The sequence below is a fragment of the Loxodonta africana genome, chromosome 14, assembly GCF_030014295.1.
Source record: "Loxodonta africana isolate mLoxAfr1 chromosome 14, mLoxAfr1.hap2, whole genome shotgun sequence".
Classification (NCBI taxonomy): Eukaryota; Metazoa; Chordata; class Mammalia; order Proboscidea; family Elephantidae; genus Loxodonta; species Loxodonta africana.
The window spans coordinates 92,164,797-92,183,220 of NC_087355.1; the positions used below are offsets into that span (position 1 = coordinate 92,164,797).

General features: G+C 45.8%; 1 protein-coding gene across 1 annotated transcript in view; it reads right to left on the reverse strand.

Annotated features, from left to right (window-relative positions):
* ARHGAP39 (Rho GTPase activating protein 39) overlaps positions 1-18,424 on the reverse strand; it is a 121,079-nt gene that overhangs the window by 60,011 nt on the left and 42,644 nt on the right. The window contains exon 2 of the mRNA XM_064268284.1: positions 11,245-11,419. Coding sequence (XP_064124354.1) covers positions 11,245-11,324 — 80 coding nt within the window. The 5' untranslated portion in view covers positions 11,325-11,419. The remainder of the gene's footprint in view (positions 1-11,244; positions 11,420-18,424) is intronic.

Sequence of the window (18,424 nt, forward strand, 5' to 3'; positions counted from 1 at the left end):
CAAGATGAACCAGGAGCGTCTTTTGTGCCAGAAAGAAAGAAATGCTCCAAAGATGACAAGACCATGACACAGGGCCTGTGGTGCCAGCTATAGGTTCTCAAGGACCTGCCTGGGACAGTGTGAGCAACAGGACAAGTGAGGACAAACGGGCTACAGCCCACTTACAGAAAAAAGGCATGAACGTGAAGACATCAACACTGACAGTGAACAAATGCACGAAGGGCAGAGGGCAGGGCTTTTTTTTTTTTAATTTGCTTTAAGTGGAAGTTGACAAATCAAGTTGGTCTCTCACACAAAAATTTATACACACCTTGCTATATACTCCTAGTTGCTCTCCCCCAGTGAGACAGCACACTCCTTCCCCCCACTCGCTACTTTCATGTCCATTCAGCCAGATTCTGACCCTCTCTGCTTTCTCATCTCCCCTCCAGACAGGAGATGCCAACATAGTCCCATGCATCTACCTGGTCCAAGAAGCTCACTCTTCACCGGTATCATTTTCTATCCCATAGTCCTGTCCAATCCCTGTCTGAAGAGTTGGCTTTGGGAATGGTTCCTGTCTTTGGCTAACAGAAGGTCTGGGGACCATGACCTCTTGGGTCCTTCTAGTCTCAGTCAGACCATTAAGTCTGGTCTTTTTACAAGAATTTGTGGTCTGCATCCCACTGATCTGCTCCCTCAGGGGGTTCTCTGTTCTGTTCCCTGTCAGGGCAGTCATTGGTTATAGCCGGGCGCCATCTAGTTCTTCTGGTCTCAGACCGATGCAGTCTCTGGTTTAGGTGGTCCTTTCTGTTACCTGGGCTCATAATTACCTTGTGTCTTTGGTATTCTTCATTCTCCTTTGCTGCAGGTGGGCTGACACCAACCGATGTATCTTAGATGGCTGCTTGCTAGCATTTAAGACCCCATATGCCACTCTCCGAAGTGGGATGCAGAATGTTTTCTTAATAGATTTTATTATGCCAATTGACTTAGATGTCCCTTGAAACCATGGTCCCCAAACCCCCGCCCCTGCTACGCTGGCCTTCGAAGCATTCAGTTTATTCAGAAAAATGCTTTTGGTTTAGTCTAGTTGTGCTGACCTCTCCTATATTGTGTGTTGTCTTTCCCTTTACTGAAAATTGCTGTTGTTGTTAGGTGCCATCGAGTCGGTTCCGACTCATAGTGACCCTATGCACAACCAAACGAAACACTGCCTGGTCCTGCGCCATCCTTACAATCGCTAGGCTTGAGCTCATTGTTGCAGCCACTGCATCAATCCACCTCGTTGAGGGTCTTGCTCTTTTCTGCTGACCCTGTACTCTGCCAAGCATGATGTCCTTCTCCAGGGACTGATCCCTCCTGACAACATGTCCAAAATATGTAAGACGCAGTTTTGTCATTCTTGCTTCTAAGGAGCATTCTGGTTGTACCTCTTCTAAGACAGATTTGTTCGTTCTTTTGGCAGTCCATGGTATATTCAATATTCCTCGACAACACCACAATTCAAAGGCGTCAACTCTTCTTCGGTCTTCCTTATTCATTGTCCAGCTTTCACATGCACATGATACGACTGAAAATACCATGGCTTGGGTCAGGCACACCTTAGTCTTCAGGGTGACATCTTTGCTCTTCAACACTTTGAAGAGGTCCTTTGCAGCAGATTTGCCCAATGCAATGCGTCTTTTGATTTTTTGACTGCTGCTTCCATGGCTGTTGATTGTGGATCCAAGTAAAGTAAAATCCTTGACAACTTCAATCTTTTCTCCATTTATCATGATGTTGCTCACTGGTCCTGTTGTGAGGATTTTTGTTTCCTTTATGTTGAGGTGTTACTGAAAATAGTTCTTATCTATTATCTAACTAGTGAAATCCCCTCTCCATCACTCCCTCCCTCTCCACTCTCCCAGCCATCAAAGAATATTTTCTTCTCTGTTTAAATTATTCCTTGAGTTCTTATAATAGCAGTCTCATGTAATATTTGTCCTTTTGCAACTAATTTCACTCAGCATAATGCCTTCCAGATTCCTCCATATTATGAAATGTTTCAAAGATTCATCGCTGTTTTTTATCAATGCGCAGTGTTCCATTGCGTGAATGTACCATGATTTATTTATCTATTCATCCATTGATGGGCACCTCGGTTGCTTCCATCTGTATTGTAAACAGTGCTGTAATGGACATGAGTGTGCATGAATCTGTTTGTGTAAAGGCTCTTATTTCTCTAGGATATATTCCAAGGAGTGGGACTGCTGGGTCATACGATAGCTCTATTTCTAGTTTTCTAAGGAAGAGCCAAATCAATTTCCAAAGTGGCTGTACCATTTTACATTCCCACCAGGACTGTGTAAGTGTTCCAGTCTCTCCACAAACTCTCCTACATTTATTATTTTGTGTTTTTTGGATTAATGCCAGCTTTGTTGGAGTGAGACGGAATCTCATTGTAGTTTTTTAAAAATCTTTATTGTGCTTTAAGTGCAAGTTTACAAATCAAGTCAGTCTCTCACACAAAAACCCACATACACCTTGCTACATACTACCAATTACTCTCCCCCTAATGAGATGGCCCGCTCTCTCCCTCCACTCTCTCTTTTCGTGTCCATTTCGTCAGCTTCTAACCCCCTCCACCCTCTCATTTCCCCTCCAGGCAGGAGACGCCAACATAGTCTCAAGTGTCCACCTGATTCAAGAAGCTCACTCGTCACCAGCATCCCTCTCCAACCCATTGTCCAGTCCAATCCATGTCTGAAGAGTTGGCTTCGGGAATGGTTCCTGTCCTGGGCCAACAGAAGGTCTGGGGGCTTTGACCACCAGGGTCCTTCTAGTCTCAGTCAGACCATTAAGTCTGGTCTTTTTATGAGAATTTGGAGTCTGCATCCCACCGCTTTCCTGCTCCCTCAGGGGTTCTCTGTTGTGTTCCCTATCAGGGTAGTCATCGGTTGTAGCTGGGCATCATCTAGTTCTTCTGGTCTCAGGATGATGTAGTCTCTGGTTTATGTGGCCCTTTCTCTCTCTTGGCCTCATAATTACCTTGTGTCCTTGGTGTTCTTCATTCTCCTTTGATCCAGGTGGGTTGAGACCAATTGATGCATCTTAGATGGCTGCTTGCTAGCATTTAAAACCCCAGAGGCCACTCTTCAAAGTGGGGTGCAGAATGTTTTCTTAATAGATTTTATTGTGCCAATTGACTTAGATGCCCCCTGAAACCATGGTCCCCAAACCCCTGCCCCTGCTACACTCGCCTTTGAAGCATTCAGTTTATTCAGGAAACTTCTTTGCTTTTGGTTTAGTCCAGTTGTGCTGACCGCCCCTGTATTGTGTGTTGTCTTTCCCTTCACCTAAAGTAGTTCTTATCTACTATCTAATTAGTGCAATGGGTTTTATGGGCTTACTATCTAATTAGTGAACACCCCTCTCCCACCCTCCCTTCCTCCCCTGTCTCGTAACCACAAAACAATGTTTTCTTCTCAGTTTAAACTATTTCTCAAGTTCTTCTAATAGTAGTCTTATACAGTATTTGTCCCTTTGCAACTAATTTCACTCAGCATAGTACCTTCCAGGTTCCTCCATGTTATGAAATGTTTCACAGATTCCTCACTGTTCTTTACTGATGCATAGTATTCCATTGTGTGACTATACCATAATTTATTTATCCATTCATCTTAAGATAGGCACCTTGGTTGCTTCCGTCTTTTTGCTATTGTAAACACTGCTGCAGTGAACATGGGTGTGCATATATCTGTTTATGTAAAGGCTCTTATTTCTCTAGGATATATTCCGAGGAGTGGGATTGCTAGATCCTATGGTAGTTCTATTTCTAGCTTTTGAAGGAAGCGCCAAATCAATTTCCAAAGTGGTTGTACCATTTTACATTCTCACCAACAGTGTATAAATGTTTCTCTCTCTCCACAGCCTCTCCAACATTTATTATTTTGTTTTTTGGATTAATGCCAGCCTTGTTGGAGTGAGATAAAATCTCATTGTAGGTTTGATTTGCATTTCTCTAATGGCTAATGATCCTTAGCATTTCCTCATGTATCTGTTAGCTACCTGAATGTCTTCTTTAGTGAAGTGCCTGTTCATATCCTTTGGCCATTTTTTAACTGGGTTATTTGTTTTTTTTTTGTAGTTGAGTTTTTGCAGTATCATATAGATTTTAGAGATCAGACACTGATTGGAAATGTCATAGCTAAAACCTTTTTCCCAATCTGTAGGTGGTCTTTTTACTCTTTTGGTGAAGCCTCTGAATGAGCATAGGTGTTTGACTTTTAGCAGCTCCCAGTTATCTAGTTTCTCTTCTGCATTATTAGTAATGTTTTGTATACTGTTTATGCCATATATTATGGCTGCTAATGTTGTTCCCTATGAGTCGGAATCGACTCGACGGAACTGGGTTTGGTTTAGTTTTTTAATGTTGTCCCTGTTTTTTCTTCCATGATCTTTATTTTTTTTAGATTTTATATTTAGGTCTTTGATCCATTTTGAGTTAGTTTTTGTGCATGGTGTGAGGTATGGGTCTTGCTTCATTTTATTGCAGATGGATATCCAGTTATGCCAGCACCATTTGTTAAACAGGTTATCTTTGCCTCATTTAACTGAATTTGAGCCTTTGTCAAATATCAACTGCTCCTATGTGGATGGATTTATGTCTGGATTCTCAATTCTGTTCCATTGGTCTATGTATCTGTTGGCGTACCAGTACCAGGCTGTTTTGACTAGTATGGCGGTAGAATAGGTTCTAAAATCAGGTAGAGTGAGGCCTCCCACTTTCCTCTTCTTTTTCAGTAATGCCTTACTTATCTGGGGCCTCTTTCCCTTCCATATGAAGTTGGTGATTTGTTTCTCCATCTCATTCAAAAATGTCACTGGAATTTGGATCAGAACTGCATTGTATCTAGAGATCGCTTTTGGTAGAACAGACAGTTTTATAATGTTAAGTCTTCCTATCCACGAGCAAGGTATGTTTTCCCACTTACGTAGGTCTCTTTGGGTTTCTTGCAGTAGTGTCTTGTAGTTTTCTTTGTATAGGTCTTTCACATCTCAATTTATTCCTAAGTATTTTATCTTCTTTGGGGCTACTATAAATGATATTGATTTGGTCATTTCCTCTTCAATGTTTTTTTTTGTTGGTATAGAGGAATCCAGCCGATTTTTGTCTGTTTGTCTTGTATCCTGATACTCCACTGAACTCCTCTATTAATTTCAGTAGTTTTCTTGAGGATTCTTTAGGGTTTTCTGTGTATAAGATCATGTCATCTGCAAACAGAGGTACTTTTACTTCTTCCTTACCGATCTAGATGCCCTTTATTTCTTTATCTAGCCTAATTGCTCTGGCTAGGATCTCCAGCACAATGTTGAATAAGAGTGGTGATAAAGGGCATCCTTGTTAGGCTCCCCTTCTCAAGAGGAATGCTTTCAGACTCTCTCCATTTAGGATGATGCTGGCTGTTGGCTTTGTATAAATACCCTTTATTACACTGAGGAACTTTCTATTCCTATCTTGCTGAGAGTTTTTATCATGAATGGGTATTGAACTTTGTCAAATGCCTTTTCTGCATCAATTGATAAGATCATGTGGTTCTTGTCTTTTGTTTTATTTATATGATGGATTACATTGTTTTTCTAATGTTGAACCACCCCTGCATACATGGGATGAATCCCACTTGGTCATGGTGAATTATTTTTTTGAAATGTTGAATTCTATTGGCTAGAATTTTGTTGAGGATTTTTGCATCTAACTTCATAAGGGATAAAGGTCTGCAATTTTCTTTTTTTGTGGTGTGTTTACATGGTTTTGGTATCAGGGATATGGCGGCTTCATAGAATGAGTTTAGGGGTATTCTGTCCTTTTCTATGCTCTGAAATACCTTTAATAGTAGTGATGTTAACTCTTCTCTGAAAGTTTGGTAGAACTCTGCAGTGAAGTTGGGAGTTTTTGGATTACCTTTTCAATGTCTTCTTTTGTTACGGGTTTATTTATTTGTTCTTTTTTTGTGTGCCTCTGTTAGTTAGTTTAGGTAGGTAGTGTGTTTCTAGGAATTCATCCATTTCTTCTAGGTTTTCAAATTTGTTAGAGTATTTTTCACAGTAATCTGAAATGGTTCTATTAATTTCAGTTGCGTCTGTTGTGATATCGTCCATTTCATTTCTTCTTTGGGTTATTTGCTTCCTCTCCTGCTTTTGTCAGTTTGGCCAGCGGTTTATCAACTTTGTAACTTTTTCAAAGAAACAGCTTTTGATCTTGTTAACTCTTTCAATTGTTTTTCAGTTTTTTTATTTCATTTAATTCTGCTCTAATTTTTATTATTTGCTTTCTTCTGGTGCTTAAGTGTTTCTTCTGTTGCTCTCTTTCCATTTGTTCAAGTTGTAGGGATAATTCTTTGATTTTGGCCCTTTGTTCTTTTTGTTTGTGTGCATTTATTGATATAAATTGAACTCTAAGCACTGTTTTCGCTGTATCCCAAAGGTTCTGATAGGAAGTGTTTTCATGCTCATTGGATTCTATGAATTTCTTTATTCCATCCTTAATGTCTTCTATAACCCAGTCGTTTTTGAGTACAGTATTGTTCAGTTTCCAAGTGTTTGATTTCTTTTCCCTGGTTTTTCTGTTATTGATTTCTACTTTTTGGCCTTATGGTCAGAGAAGATGCTTTGTGGTACTTTGATGTTTTGGATTCTGCTAAGGCTTGCTTTATGACCTAGTATGTGTTCTATTCTAGAGAATATTCCATGTATACTAGAAAAGAAAGTAAACCTGGCTGCTGTTGGGTAGAGTGTTCTGTATATGTCTATGAGGTCAAGTTGGTTGATTGTGGCATTTAGACCTTCTGTGTCTTTATTGAGCTTCTGTCTGGATGTTCTGTCCTTCACCGAAAGTGGTATGTTGAAGTCTCCTACTATAATTGTAGAACTGTCTATCTCACTTTTCAATGCTGTTAGAGTTTGTTTTATATATCTTGCAGCCCTGTCACTGGGTGCATCAATATTTAATATGGTTATATCATCGTGGTATAGTGCCCCTTTAATCATTATACAGTGTCCCTCCTTATCCTTTGTGGTGGATTTGACTTTAAAGTCTATTTTGTCAGAAATTAATATTGCCACTCCTGCTCTTTTTTGATTGTTTGCTTGATATATATTTTTTCCATCCTTTGAGTTTTAGTTTGTTTGTGTCTCTAAGTCTAAGGTGTGTCTCTTGTAGGCAGCATATAGATGGATCGTGTTTTTTATCCATTCTGCCACTGTCTCTTTATTGGTGCATTTAATCCATTTACATTCAGCGTAATTATGGATAGGTATCAGTTCACTGCTGTCATTTTGATGTCTCTTTTTGTGTGTTGTTGACAGTTTCTTTTTTCCACTTAATTTTTTGTGCTGAGCAGCTTATATATTGTCTTTCTTCTTATTCGTTGTTGATTTTATTTCTGCTGAGTCTCTGTTTTTTTCTTGTATGGTATTTTGATGAGTAGGACTGTTAGTGTCCTTTGTGGTTACCTTAATAGAAACCCAAAACCAAAGCCAGTGCCATTGAGTCGATTCTGACTCATAGCAACCCTAAAGGAAAGTAAACCTACCTTTTATTTCTTTATGTTGCCTTGTCTTCCTGTCCATAGGCAAGATCTATGACTACATTTCTTAACCCCTCTTTATTGTTTTAATGTTGTCTTCTTTTCCATAATAACATCGCTGTTTCCCTGTTTTGAGCGTTTTTTTAATCTTGGATTATTTTTGTGGTCTCCCTATGTGGCCTGACATCTGATTGCTCTCTCCAGTGTTTTAGTCTTGGGTTGATACCTGATATTATCAGTTTTCTAACCAAAGAATTCCACTTAGTATTTTTTGTAGTTTTGGTTTGGTTTTTACGAATTCCCTAAACTTCTGTTTATCTGGAAATGTCCTAATTTCACCTTCATATTTGAGAGACAGTTTTGCTGGATATATGACTTGGCTGGCAATTTTTTTCCTTCGTTGATTTATATAAGTCATCCCATTTCCCTCTTGCCTGCATGGTTTCTGCCAAGTAGTCCAAGCTTATTCTTATTGACTCTCCTTTGTAGGTGATTTTTCATTTATCCCTAGCTGCTCTAAAAGTTCTCTCTTCATCTTTGGTTTTGGCAAGTTTGATTATAATATGTCCTGGTGACTTTCTTTTAAGACCTACCTTATGTGGAGTTCAATGAGCATCTTGGATAGGTATCTTCTCATCTTTCACAATATCAGGGAAGTTTTCTGCCAACAAATCTTTAACAATTCTCGCTGTATTTTCTGTTATCCCTCCCTGTTCTGGTACTCCAATCACTCGTAGGTTCTCTTGATAGAGTCCCATATGATTCCTAAGGTTTCTTCATTTTAAAAAATTCTTTTATCTGATTTTTCTTCAAATATATTGGTGCCAAGTGCTTTATCTTCAATCTCACCAATTCTGCCTTCCACTTGCTCAATTCCGCTCCTCTGACTTTCTATTGAGTTGTTTAATTCTGCAGTTTTATTGTTAGTCTTCTGGATTTCTGATTGCTCTCTATAGATTCTTGCAGCTTATTAAATTTTTCATTACGTTCTTGAATAGCCTTTTTGATTTCTTCAACTGCTTTAACTGCGTGTTCCTTGGCTTATTCTGCGTATTGCCTGATCTCTTTCCTAATCTTGTTCCTGATGTCTTGAAGAGTTCTGTATATTAATCTTTTGAATTCTGCATCCAGTAAATCCAGGAAGGCACCTTCATCCAGAAGATCCCTTCATTCTTTGTTTTGAGAGATTGTTGAAGCGACTGTGGTCTGCTTCTTTATGTGATTTGATATTGACTGTTGTCTCTAAGCCATCTATAAGTTACTGTATTAGTTTATTTTATGTTTGCTTACTATATCCTAGCTTCTTTTTTTTTTTTTTTAATGTCCAAATGGGTTGCTTGAGTGAGCTAGTGCTCTGATGTCTTGTCACCAGATGGCTAGATCTGTTATCAGGTGTATGAGCTTATGAGTCCATTTGCTTTTCTTGTGTGGATTCAGTTCAGATGTCCAGGTAGCTGGTCATCACGTGTGTGGTACAGGCTCTGTCCTACAGTCTTAAGAGGGGCAGGGGTGACTGGCATAGGTACCGGTATCTGGTTGCAGCAGGGGGTCACGCTCTGAACAAGGCAGGGGGCTGACAACCATCCCCCGAGTGTCTGTGAGGAAGCGCGTCCCTGTTCCCTAGAACATACAGGTGGGTGGGTTCTGCGCAAGGACCATGGGCACCCAGTACTTTTGGTTGTAAGGACTAGGATGTACCAGTTATCCTTGGACCCCTGTTGCGGGTGGCTGGGTCACCTGAGCAGAGCTACCAGTCCTTATGCTCCTGATATGGGTAGGTGAGGACCCTGTTTAATAGGCAAAGTGGTGTCAAACACCAAACACTCACCCCTCCACTGCACAGCAGAAACAGTTGCAGTCTGCTAACAAGGACCTATCCTCATGAAATAGGCCCACACAGATCCATGTGGGGGGAAACGTATTCAAAATCCACGGACCATTTATGCCTGGACAGGAGCTGCTTCTGTCCTGAGCTCCCCAGGTCAGTGGAGTTGGCAAATTATCTTTCCCTGCAATTGTGAATTCATTCCTTCTCTAAGGCCAGGAGAATGGCTCAGGATGCTCAGCAGAACCTATCTCAGGCCCAGGGAAATCAACAGCCACTGAAGCCAGCTTGGGGGTGGGGGGTGAGGTAAAATATACATAAGTACTTAGCCTTTGCCGAGAGCACCATTCTTCTCTCGTTTCAGAAGTGTGAGTAGGCCATGCGGCTGACTGTTCCTCCCTGAGGAAACTGCAGCCGAATGCTACTACCAGCCTGCTGTAGCCGCTCCTGGGAATGGTGCCTGAGGGCTCCCGGTGATTCAGGTCCAGTAACTCTGCTCCACTTCTGAGCCATCTCTCCCTCCCCCTGCCAGGCAGTCCATTTTCTTACTTTGCCTTTGATGTTCAGGGCTCCTAGCTTGTCATAAATATAATCATTTCACTTGTTTTTTCAGGTCTTTGTTGTAAGAGGGATCACCAGACGTGTCTGGCTATTCCGCCATCTTGGCCCCACCTCCGGCTTCTTTTTTTTTCTGTTTCTTTTTGTTGTTGTAAAAATATACATAACACAATATTTGGAGGGCAGGGCCACCCCAGTACAGACCAGACTATGTGAAAAACATCGATCATCAAAGCTGACGAGGAGCAAGATGTGTTCGTGACCTGAAAGCATGTGTGTGCATAACGCACAGACGTCTGTGACCTGCAGACATGCGTGTGACCCACCAGCATTTGCATGTGACTCAAAGGTGTATGTACGACCCAAACGCATGTGCATAACCCACAGGCGTGTGCATGTGACCCAGAGGCGTGTGCGTGTGACCCAGAGGTGTGTGACCCACACAGTACTGGCAGGCGACAAGAGGAGCGCAGTGGAGGGAGCAGACGGATGCCTGGGCAGACAGACTCGGCTGGGAGACAAAGGCTGAGGCCTCCGCAAGGGCACACGGATGCCTGGGCAGACACACTGGGCTGGGAGACTAGAGGTGAGGCCCCCACAAGGGCAGATAGATGCCCGGGCAGGACACACAGGGAGGAATCCAGCTCAGAAACATTCTGGGTTACCGTCACGACAACATGCCAACATCACAAAAGACAAAGAAGGCATTAGGAATCTTCAGGTTACAAAAGGCTAAAGAACCATGGCAGCAAAGGCAATGTCTGACCCTAGGTGGCGTATGTATGAGTGTGTGTCTATGCAAGGGGTGTGCCAATGCTAGGCTCACAGAAGGTGATGGCGGTCTTGTGGTTGTGCAAGAACATGTGAGGAGGCTTGCCCAGAGACCTGTGGGGCCGAGTGCCCTGGTATATATCACCCTTATACGGCTGAGAGAAGGCCTGCATGTGGAGGGGCGGGTGGGCACAAAACCCCCAGTGGTGGTCTGCACGAGCGTTCGCATGCTCACAGGACCACTCTCGTTCTTGCAACTTTTCTGCAAGGTGAAATTATTTTCCAATAAAAGGCTAAAAATTAGACAGAAGAGAACGGCAGCTACCAGCATTGAGTGCTGCAGCCACACACTGGAGGCCAAGGTCAGGAGGGAGGGGTGTCCACAAGGGTGCAGAGCTCCCAATTTCGGAATCACCCCTCCCTAAAGAGGGGTGTTACAGCACTGAGGCCCTGTATGCTGTGACAGTGTGTCACCACCACGAGACCCCCCAGATGGTGCTTCCCTGTGAGGGTCTGCCCGTGAACATAGCTGCTGCGCCTTACCTCGTGCTCGACCCAGAAACCCTGGACTCGTGTGCATCAGCATTATGGCTCCTGCAGTCGTAGTCCTGTGTCTGGGACATTGCAGTCTGCTGCCTCAGAACCAGGTGGCTAGATGGATGCACGGACGTCAGCAGGTCATCAAGGTGCCTCCAACCTCAGATGGGGAGGCGCTGCGCTGGAGAAAGAAGAAGCCTGTGAGCAGCCACCCAGCAAGCTGGTGGTATGAAAGTCCAGAACACATCTTATTATACCTCTAGGTTTTAGGGACCCAGCAATTCTGGCCCCTCACTAGCCAAATGTGCTGGTGAGAAAGCAAGAGAGGCCTTCCGGCCCAGGCTGTGTGCTCAAAGGCATTCTGTGTGCCAAGCCCCTGATTCACTGCATGACTCCACCAGGAGCCTCCAGTGTGGCTGGGAGGACCTGCTTGCCCAGCTTCCTGGCAGCAGCTGCAGCCCCTGCACAAGCCCACAGTGCTCACAGACCCATTTGCCTGGCCCTTGGGATGGCTACCTGACCACCTCCACAAGGGGCAGGGACTGCAGGGCTGGGGGGATGTAGGGTCCTGCTGGCCCAAAGCAGGCAGCCTGACCCCTGTCCCGAAACTCAGGGTCCTCAGCTCTAGCACAGGGATAGACCTGCTCATAGATAGTTACTATGAGAGCCAGACAAATGGCAATCACAGAGTGCTTAATGCCAGCAGTCAGAGGTGTGTGCGTCTCTGCAGGTCCCTGCACCCTGCGGGGCTTGGTGGTCACAATTACATGCAGTTAAAGCACAGTGCAACACCAGTGCACCCACCCAAACGGCTGACAAGGAAAAGACAAAAATGCCAAGTGATGGCGAGGATGTGGATGAGGGGAACACGTACTGCTGGGCACCCATGGGAGACGCAGTCCCCGGCCAAGGGTGGAGTCCCGCACCCGTGCCCACCAGGATGCGTGCACTGCTGGGGTGCCCATGCTGGCCGGCCTGTGGGGAAGCTGTCCCGGTCCAGAGGCGGAGGTGCGCACCACACCTGCCAGCACACGCAGGTGCCCGCAGCAGCACCGTGCACATGTCTAAGCCCAGGGTCTGTGCAGGTGCTGGCAGCATGGCAGGTGCCCTGTGCAGGCAAATGCTACCTAGCAGGGAGGGCAAAGGGCCACCCCGGTGTCTGGAGGAACCACCCAAATTGGGGGTGGGGGCGAAGGAAGCCAGACCCCGAGGAATATGCTCACACGATTCCCTTAGAATGCCCAGGTCAACACCAGGCAAGGATGTGCCTGCAACTGGACATGAGGACCTGCAGCCTGGGCTAGGCAGGGCTGGGAGGCTCACGGCCTGCCCTGCTTCCCGGTCATGCACTGCACAAGCGCTCACTTTGTGAAAGCTCAGAGCGGCTCCACTTCTGACCTTATGCTTTACATTCTACTTCAGTCTGCAGACTCCAGCAGCATGGGTACCACAGGTGTACTGTGTGTCAGGAGGTCTCGTCCTGGCTCCAGGCAAACCAGCCACAGCCCAAGAGGAGGGTCTCCGCAGGCAATGGGAGTCTTTCTCTAGGTCCCAGGTGGAGCTACAGAGCTCAGCTCACCCCTTGTCCATAGACAGAGGACCCTCCTGGGACTCAGGCAGCTTTCACCTCCTGCCATGTGGATGTCCACTTGGCCACCGATCAAATGTGGACGACTACCAGGAATGCCATTTTCAAACAGGAAACACAAGTATTTCCAACTTCTCGGTTGTCTGAGAAAGAACAGGCAACTTGGAATTGCTTCAACGTTTTTTTAAGCGAGAACAAAGCAGTGTTAGGGGATTCTGAAAAACTAAAGGCATCTACTGTTACTGGACAATGCCTCAGTCCCACCACCCACCTATGTTTCCCTGCTGGGGCAGGAGCGCCACGGTCCGCCGCCGTTACAGGCCAGCCGCCGCCACGGCTCCGCCGCCCCAGAGACCCTGCTGCTCTTGCAGACTCAACTCACCCAGCGCCCCTCCCATATGAAGGGCACCCCGCACAGTGGTGACCCCACATGCCCGGGGTCTTCACATCAGGGAGCGCTGATCCTGCAACCCTGCTCTTCTTTTCTAAAGTTGTTTTGGAAATTCTAAGGCTTTTGCATTTCCATATGAATTTCAGAATCAGTTTCTCAGTTTCTACAGCATAGCTTGCTGAGATTTTTATTAGAGTTGTATGGTATCTACGAAAATCAGTGTGAGGAAAATCCGCATTTTAACCATATTAAATCTTTCAGCCCACCAACGTGCATCAATGCTGGCTCATTAACTATGACACACACACCACACTAATGCAGGATGTCAACAACAGGAAAAACTGGGCAGGGCACGGAGTCCTACGACTACCTTCACAATTTTTCCGTAAATCTAAAACTGTCCTACAATACAGTGAGATCTGTGAGAGCTGGAACTCAACAGGTCTGCCTTGCTCTTCCGGGTCTGACAAGTTTTCTGCCTTTGACAGGGTGCAGTCTTATCACTCTTCCATTGACTGTTTTAGTGGAAAACATTTGAGTTTTCCTTCTTTGACAGGTTTCTGCCTTACACAGGTTCCAGCTTTTGCAGGTTCTACTGTTTATTTAGAGAAAAAATACTTGTTTCTAGAAAATAGCTAACCAAACATCCTTGGCATTGATCACTGTCCTTCTCCAGTGGTTTCTGATCCCCCCCTCCTTTAAAATTCGGCATGATCATAATTTAAGTTTTGTAACACTTAAGTCGTGAGAAACTGAATCTGCTAGGGGCTGCCCTGTCTGTCGACTGACCTGTCCACCCCTTCTTCCGTCAGTACCACACTGATCTTAATTACTATGACTCCATACTTTTATCACTTGCTAAGGTTCTTCCCATTATTCTATTCCCCTCATTAGCCTACATCATCAAATTCTTACAGCTGTCTGTTTATTAAGATGGACTTAAGAATTAAGTTTCTAACATCCCTCTCTCCACCCGTATACACATAAAAAAAATCCTACTGGTGGTCTGATTGGAACCACGTTTAACAGATAACTTATTCAGAAAGAGTGAGCATATTGTACGATTTAGTCTTTCGTTCAGGAACATGGTGTGCTTCTTTAGTGACTCCAGGCATCCTTTCTACATGCAGTTGACGAAGCTTTCTTCACACTCAACCTACACATTTTTAGAGTTATCCCTCGTTATTTTTTATTGTTCCTACAACTGTAAAGGGATTTTTAAAGTTGTATTTTTTTTGTTTGTAACATTATAGTTATTGGTTTTATGTATTTGTTATATGGTTTATTATTTTTATAATAACTATATTGCCCTGTACCAGGAAACTCTTCCAACATTTATAACCATTATTTGTTTCAAATCTAACTGCACTGATAGGAACTTTCAGAATGATTCTGAAGAATCATTACTGTGAGTTTTTGTTTTGGTCCCGCTTTCAGTCAAAACGATTAAGCCTGGCATCTTATCTATGCTTCCTCTGTTTTATTAACCATAGACATTTATCTGCCGATGCACAGCTCTGAAAGACGAGGACACGGGTAGACTTCCACCTCCACTTTATCTCTAATGCCAGGTTACTCTCTTATTAACTTCACGCAACCGACTGACCGCTGTCCCGCAGGCAGGCACCCACAGCTCTCACGGTGCACAGCCTGTGCAGCCCTCACGGGCGCCAGCTCTTGGCTGGCTAGGCTCCGTAGAGTTCTCTCGGGATGCTCACGCACACTTGCCCCCCAGCCGAGCGTAGAGTGTCCTCCTGCCTCCTCACTAACCACTCTGGACAACATGTCTCTGACCCTCAGGGCAGTGCAGACATCACTCTTCTGGAAGGGTCACTGCAGAGAGGGAGATGCACTGGAGATGGACGGGGGCCCCCAACATGAGGCACTTGCCGCTTTACATCCACCTTTTCTGCAACATGACGTGCCCTCCAATATTCAGTCACCTCTGCCTTCATTCCAGTCAGGTTTGGTTTGGTTTGCATCACACTCTCAGCACTGCTTCTGCTCTGTACTCAGCAGGAACTCCTGCTGGATGAGAGGTCTCCTAGCTGGTCCTCCCACCCAGCAGCTTCTAACCATCTTCTCATTTTTTTCCCTACCCTTCGTGATTTCCTCCAACAGCCGGTCTTCCAGGTGACCGCGTCTGCGGCAGTACTGACCCCAGTTCTTGCTGATGCGAATGGGGTTTCACTTTGCAACGGTTTTATTACCTTCAATTTCTTTTCTCAGCTTTGCCAGTTCTCTTTTATCTCCTGTTACCTTGACTCTTCTCAGCTCTTCTTTTTATTTTCAATTTGGTAATTTTTAGTATACAGAGAAGGTTTTATCTAAAACGTCCTTTGTTTCCTAGGTTAGTTTTTTTTCTAAATGTATTCTTTATTGGCTGTTTGACTCTCCCTTTCTCCTTCTTTTAATGTCTACACAAGGGTTCGTGGTGGCTGCTGGTTAGCACACGTCTTTGAATAAGGGAAGGCACAGGACTGAGTTAGCGCAGCCTCTAATCAGTTGTGTCCTTGAAGAATGCTCTACTGCCAACTTCTTACAAGCTCTGCTCTGGGAGTTTTCTGGTATCGTGACGTTCATGGTTGCAAGTGACAGGAACCCAACTCGAACAGGAGAAAGATAAGGCTGACTTGCAGACACAGTATGCTGGACCACAGGAAGCTGCCAGTTCTGTCTTCCCTCAAGGCCCAAATCTGCTCTGAGCAGCTGCACTTTCTGGCAGGCATCTCTGTGTGCAGCTTAAGATGCAAAACCCACCACTGAGCAACATTCCCACCACAAGACATCTTCTTCCCAGTAGCTCCAGCAGGGAATCTGGTGGAGGCTCTGGGCAGTCACAGTGGTCTCTGGAACAGGTGTGGCCTACCTTGCCTGGTGCTGTGCGTGGGTGGGAGGGGGAGTTCCACGCAGCCTGTGGAGAAGGCTCGCCTAGGAGGAGGCTCCACTGTCGGCTGGCGCAGTGCACAGGGTCACCCCTCAGCACCCCCTCCGGCAAGCTGGCTCGCAGGCACCTTTGGGCCCAGGTGCACGTTTAGTGGCTGCTGTCTCTCTGAGTCCCAGCATCTCAACGGCAGCCCTGGGTGGCTACTCTGACCCCTTTCTCTGTCCCCCACCTCACTCTTCAGTGTGATCTTGCAGGAACAAGGTGCAGTCCCTCAGCCCCCTTTACCTGCGCCTGCAGATCCAGGTCCCCCTGGACCACTGGAGCACAGACCTTGGTCCTCTAATAAATGCTTGTGTGTGGTACCCAGAGACCCTCTTTCTGAGTGAAACCCTGGCCTTGCTGAGATCCCTGCCACCAGCTGTAGCTTCTGCACCCAGAATCCTGAGATTCACTGTACAGCAAGCCTCGTTCCCGACTTTTCGTTCTTTTTGTTCACTTTGGTGAGTGTCAGGGAGGAAAGCAGAATAAACAAGTCTTCACTCAGCTATCATTTCCGGAAGGCCCCGGCTCCACTCTCAGCGCTGTCTTCAGTAAGCAAGTCTTCTAATTCCCAACAATGGGCTTGTCTCAGTTTCATGCTCTCAAAGGCCACTGCGAGTTGGAACACAATGCCCCATTCTCCCATGGGGTGGGTGGGGGGAGGAGGCTGGCCTCACCGGCTCTGAGCAGAGGGCAGGCCCGCCACTCCTCCTCCTCCAGAGCACAGCACTGTCACTGTGAAACCATGATCCAGCCCTTTTGCAGTCACCCTTTCGCGGCCATGGGGTCAGTTCAGTAGGCCCGAGATAGCTCCCTAAACTGTCCTGGGGCTGGAAAGAGGGTGTCGGCCACACCACATGCAGAAGTACCAGGTGCCTATGTTTCCCTCAGGTGCACTGGTCAGGCAACCTGCCCCAGGAGGCTGCGTGACAGAAACGGTAAGGCAGGACCTCGTGTCTCTTCCAGGGAAACGCAGACAGACCTGGGCAGCCCCTTGCCAAGCAGGTCCCTCCACCCTCACATGCCAGTTCAGTGCTCCCTCTTGTCCAGGGCTCCCTTCACAAACATACACACCCAGGGCCCTGAGGTACAGCTCCCATCTACAGCGTGAGAACATTGCACACCTGCATGTCCCTCATCAGGAGAAGCCCAGCCTGTGACAGAAGGCCCAGCTCCCTGGGTGAGACAGAAACAAGAGGATGCAGGAAGAGCACTGGAAACAGGGGACACAGCAATCGCAGCTTCACCAGGCTTTGCACCGAGGGGGCAGGAACATTCCTGGCCACTCTTCTTGGAGCCTCCTCTCCCTCAGGGCTGGGGCCTGGGGGCTGCCATTTGCAGGACCCCCTGTAGCCACAGGTGATGGGACGTGGGTCTACCTCTCACACAGGGCGGCCCTGGACACAGGTGACAGCCCTGGCGCAGGGACAGGCAGCTATGTGGGCAGGGAAGTTCTTGCTTAAATCTCTTCAGAAGATAGTTGCTTAAAACCCCCTTAGACAAGAATAAAGTGACACCGGTTGTTTACTACTGGACCTCTAGTATCTAGCAATGCCTAATAAACACTTGCTCAGCGACTGAATAAACATTTTTAAGTGAAATAACTGGTTGATTTCTTAACAAATCTCCTGAAATGAAAATGACAGTTTTAGAGTTTGACAAACAAGAAGATGTAGGAAATTCAAGCCTTCACTGTTGTAGAGGGCACTGCTTCTCACCTGAGGGGGACCCCACCTGCAGGTGTCCCACTGCTGGGGCCCCTGCCCCTTCGTCCTCCCACACCACAATGGTGGCCAGCCAAGGGCCACAGGTGGGGAGGTTGGTGTTGCCCAGTAAATGCAGCTGCATGGGAGACCCACAGACATGGTGGCCTCCTGACCGGCCTGGCCAGCCTCAGGCCGTACCTACTAAATGAGAAGACTCACCTCCACATGGGGTGACCACATGGAAAACAAGAGCTCACAGAAACACAAACGAAACAGAAAACACAATAGGGGGCAGTGACAGGAGTGCTCACAGGCGGCCCCACATACACTCATGTCCTGCTCGCCTGACCCCACAGACAAGCCGACCTGGCCTGTAACCTAGGGACACGCCAGCTGCTTGAATAGTGAATTGAAAACATTTTCTCATGCCCACACTTATTCTCTGACCTTGCTTTTGGCTTGTTTCCTTTCTACGTGATCTTTGCCTACAGTGAGACTTGGTTCTGTTCGCTCTCCTCCAATAATTTTTTAAATCCTGCTTTTATAGGATAGGATGTTTTAATCTCTCTTAGTGG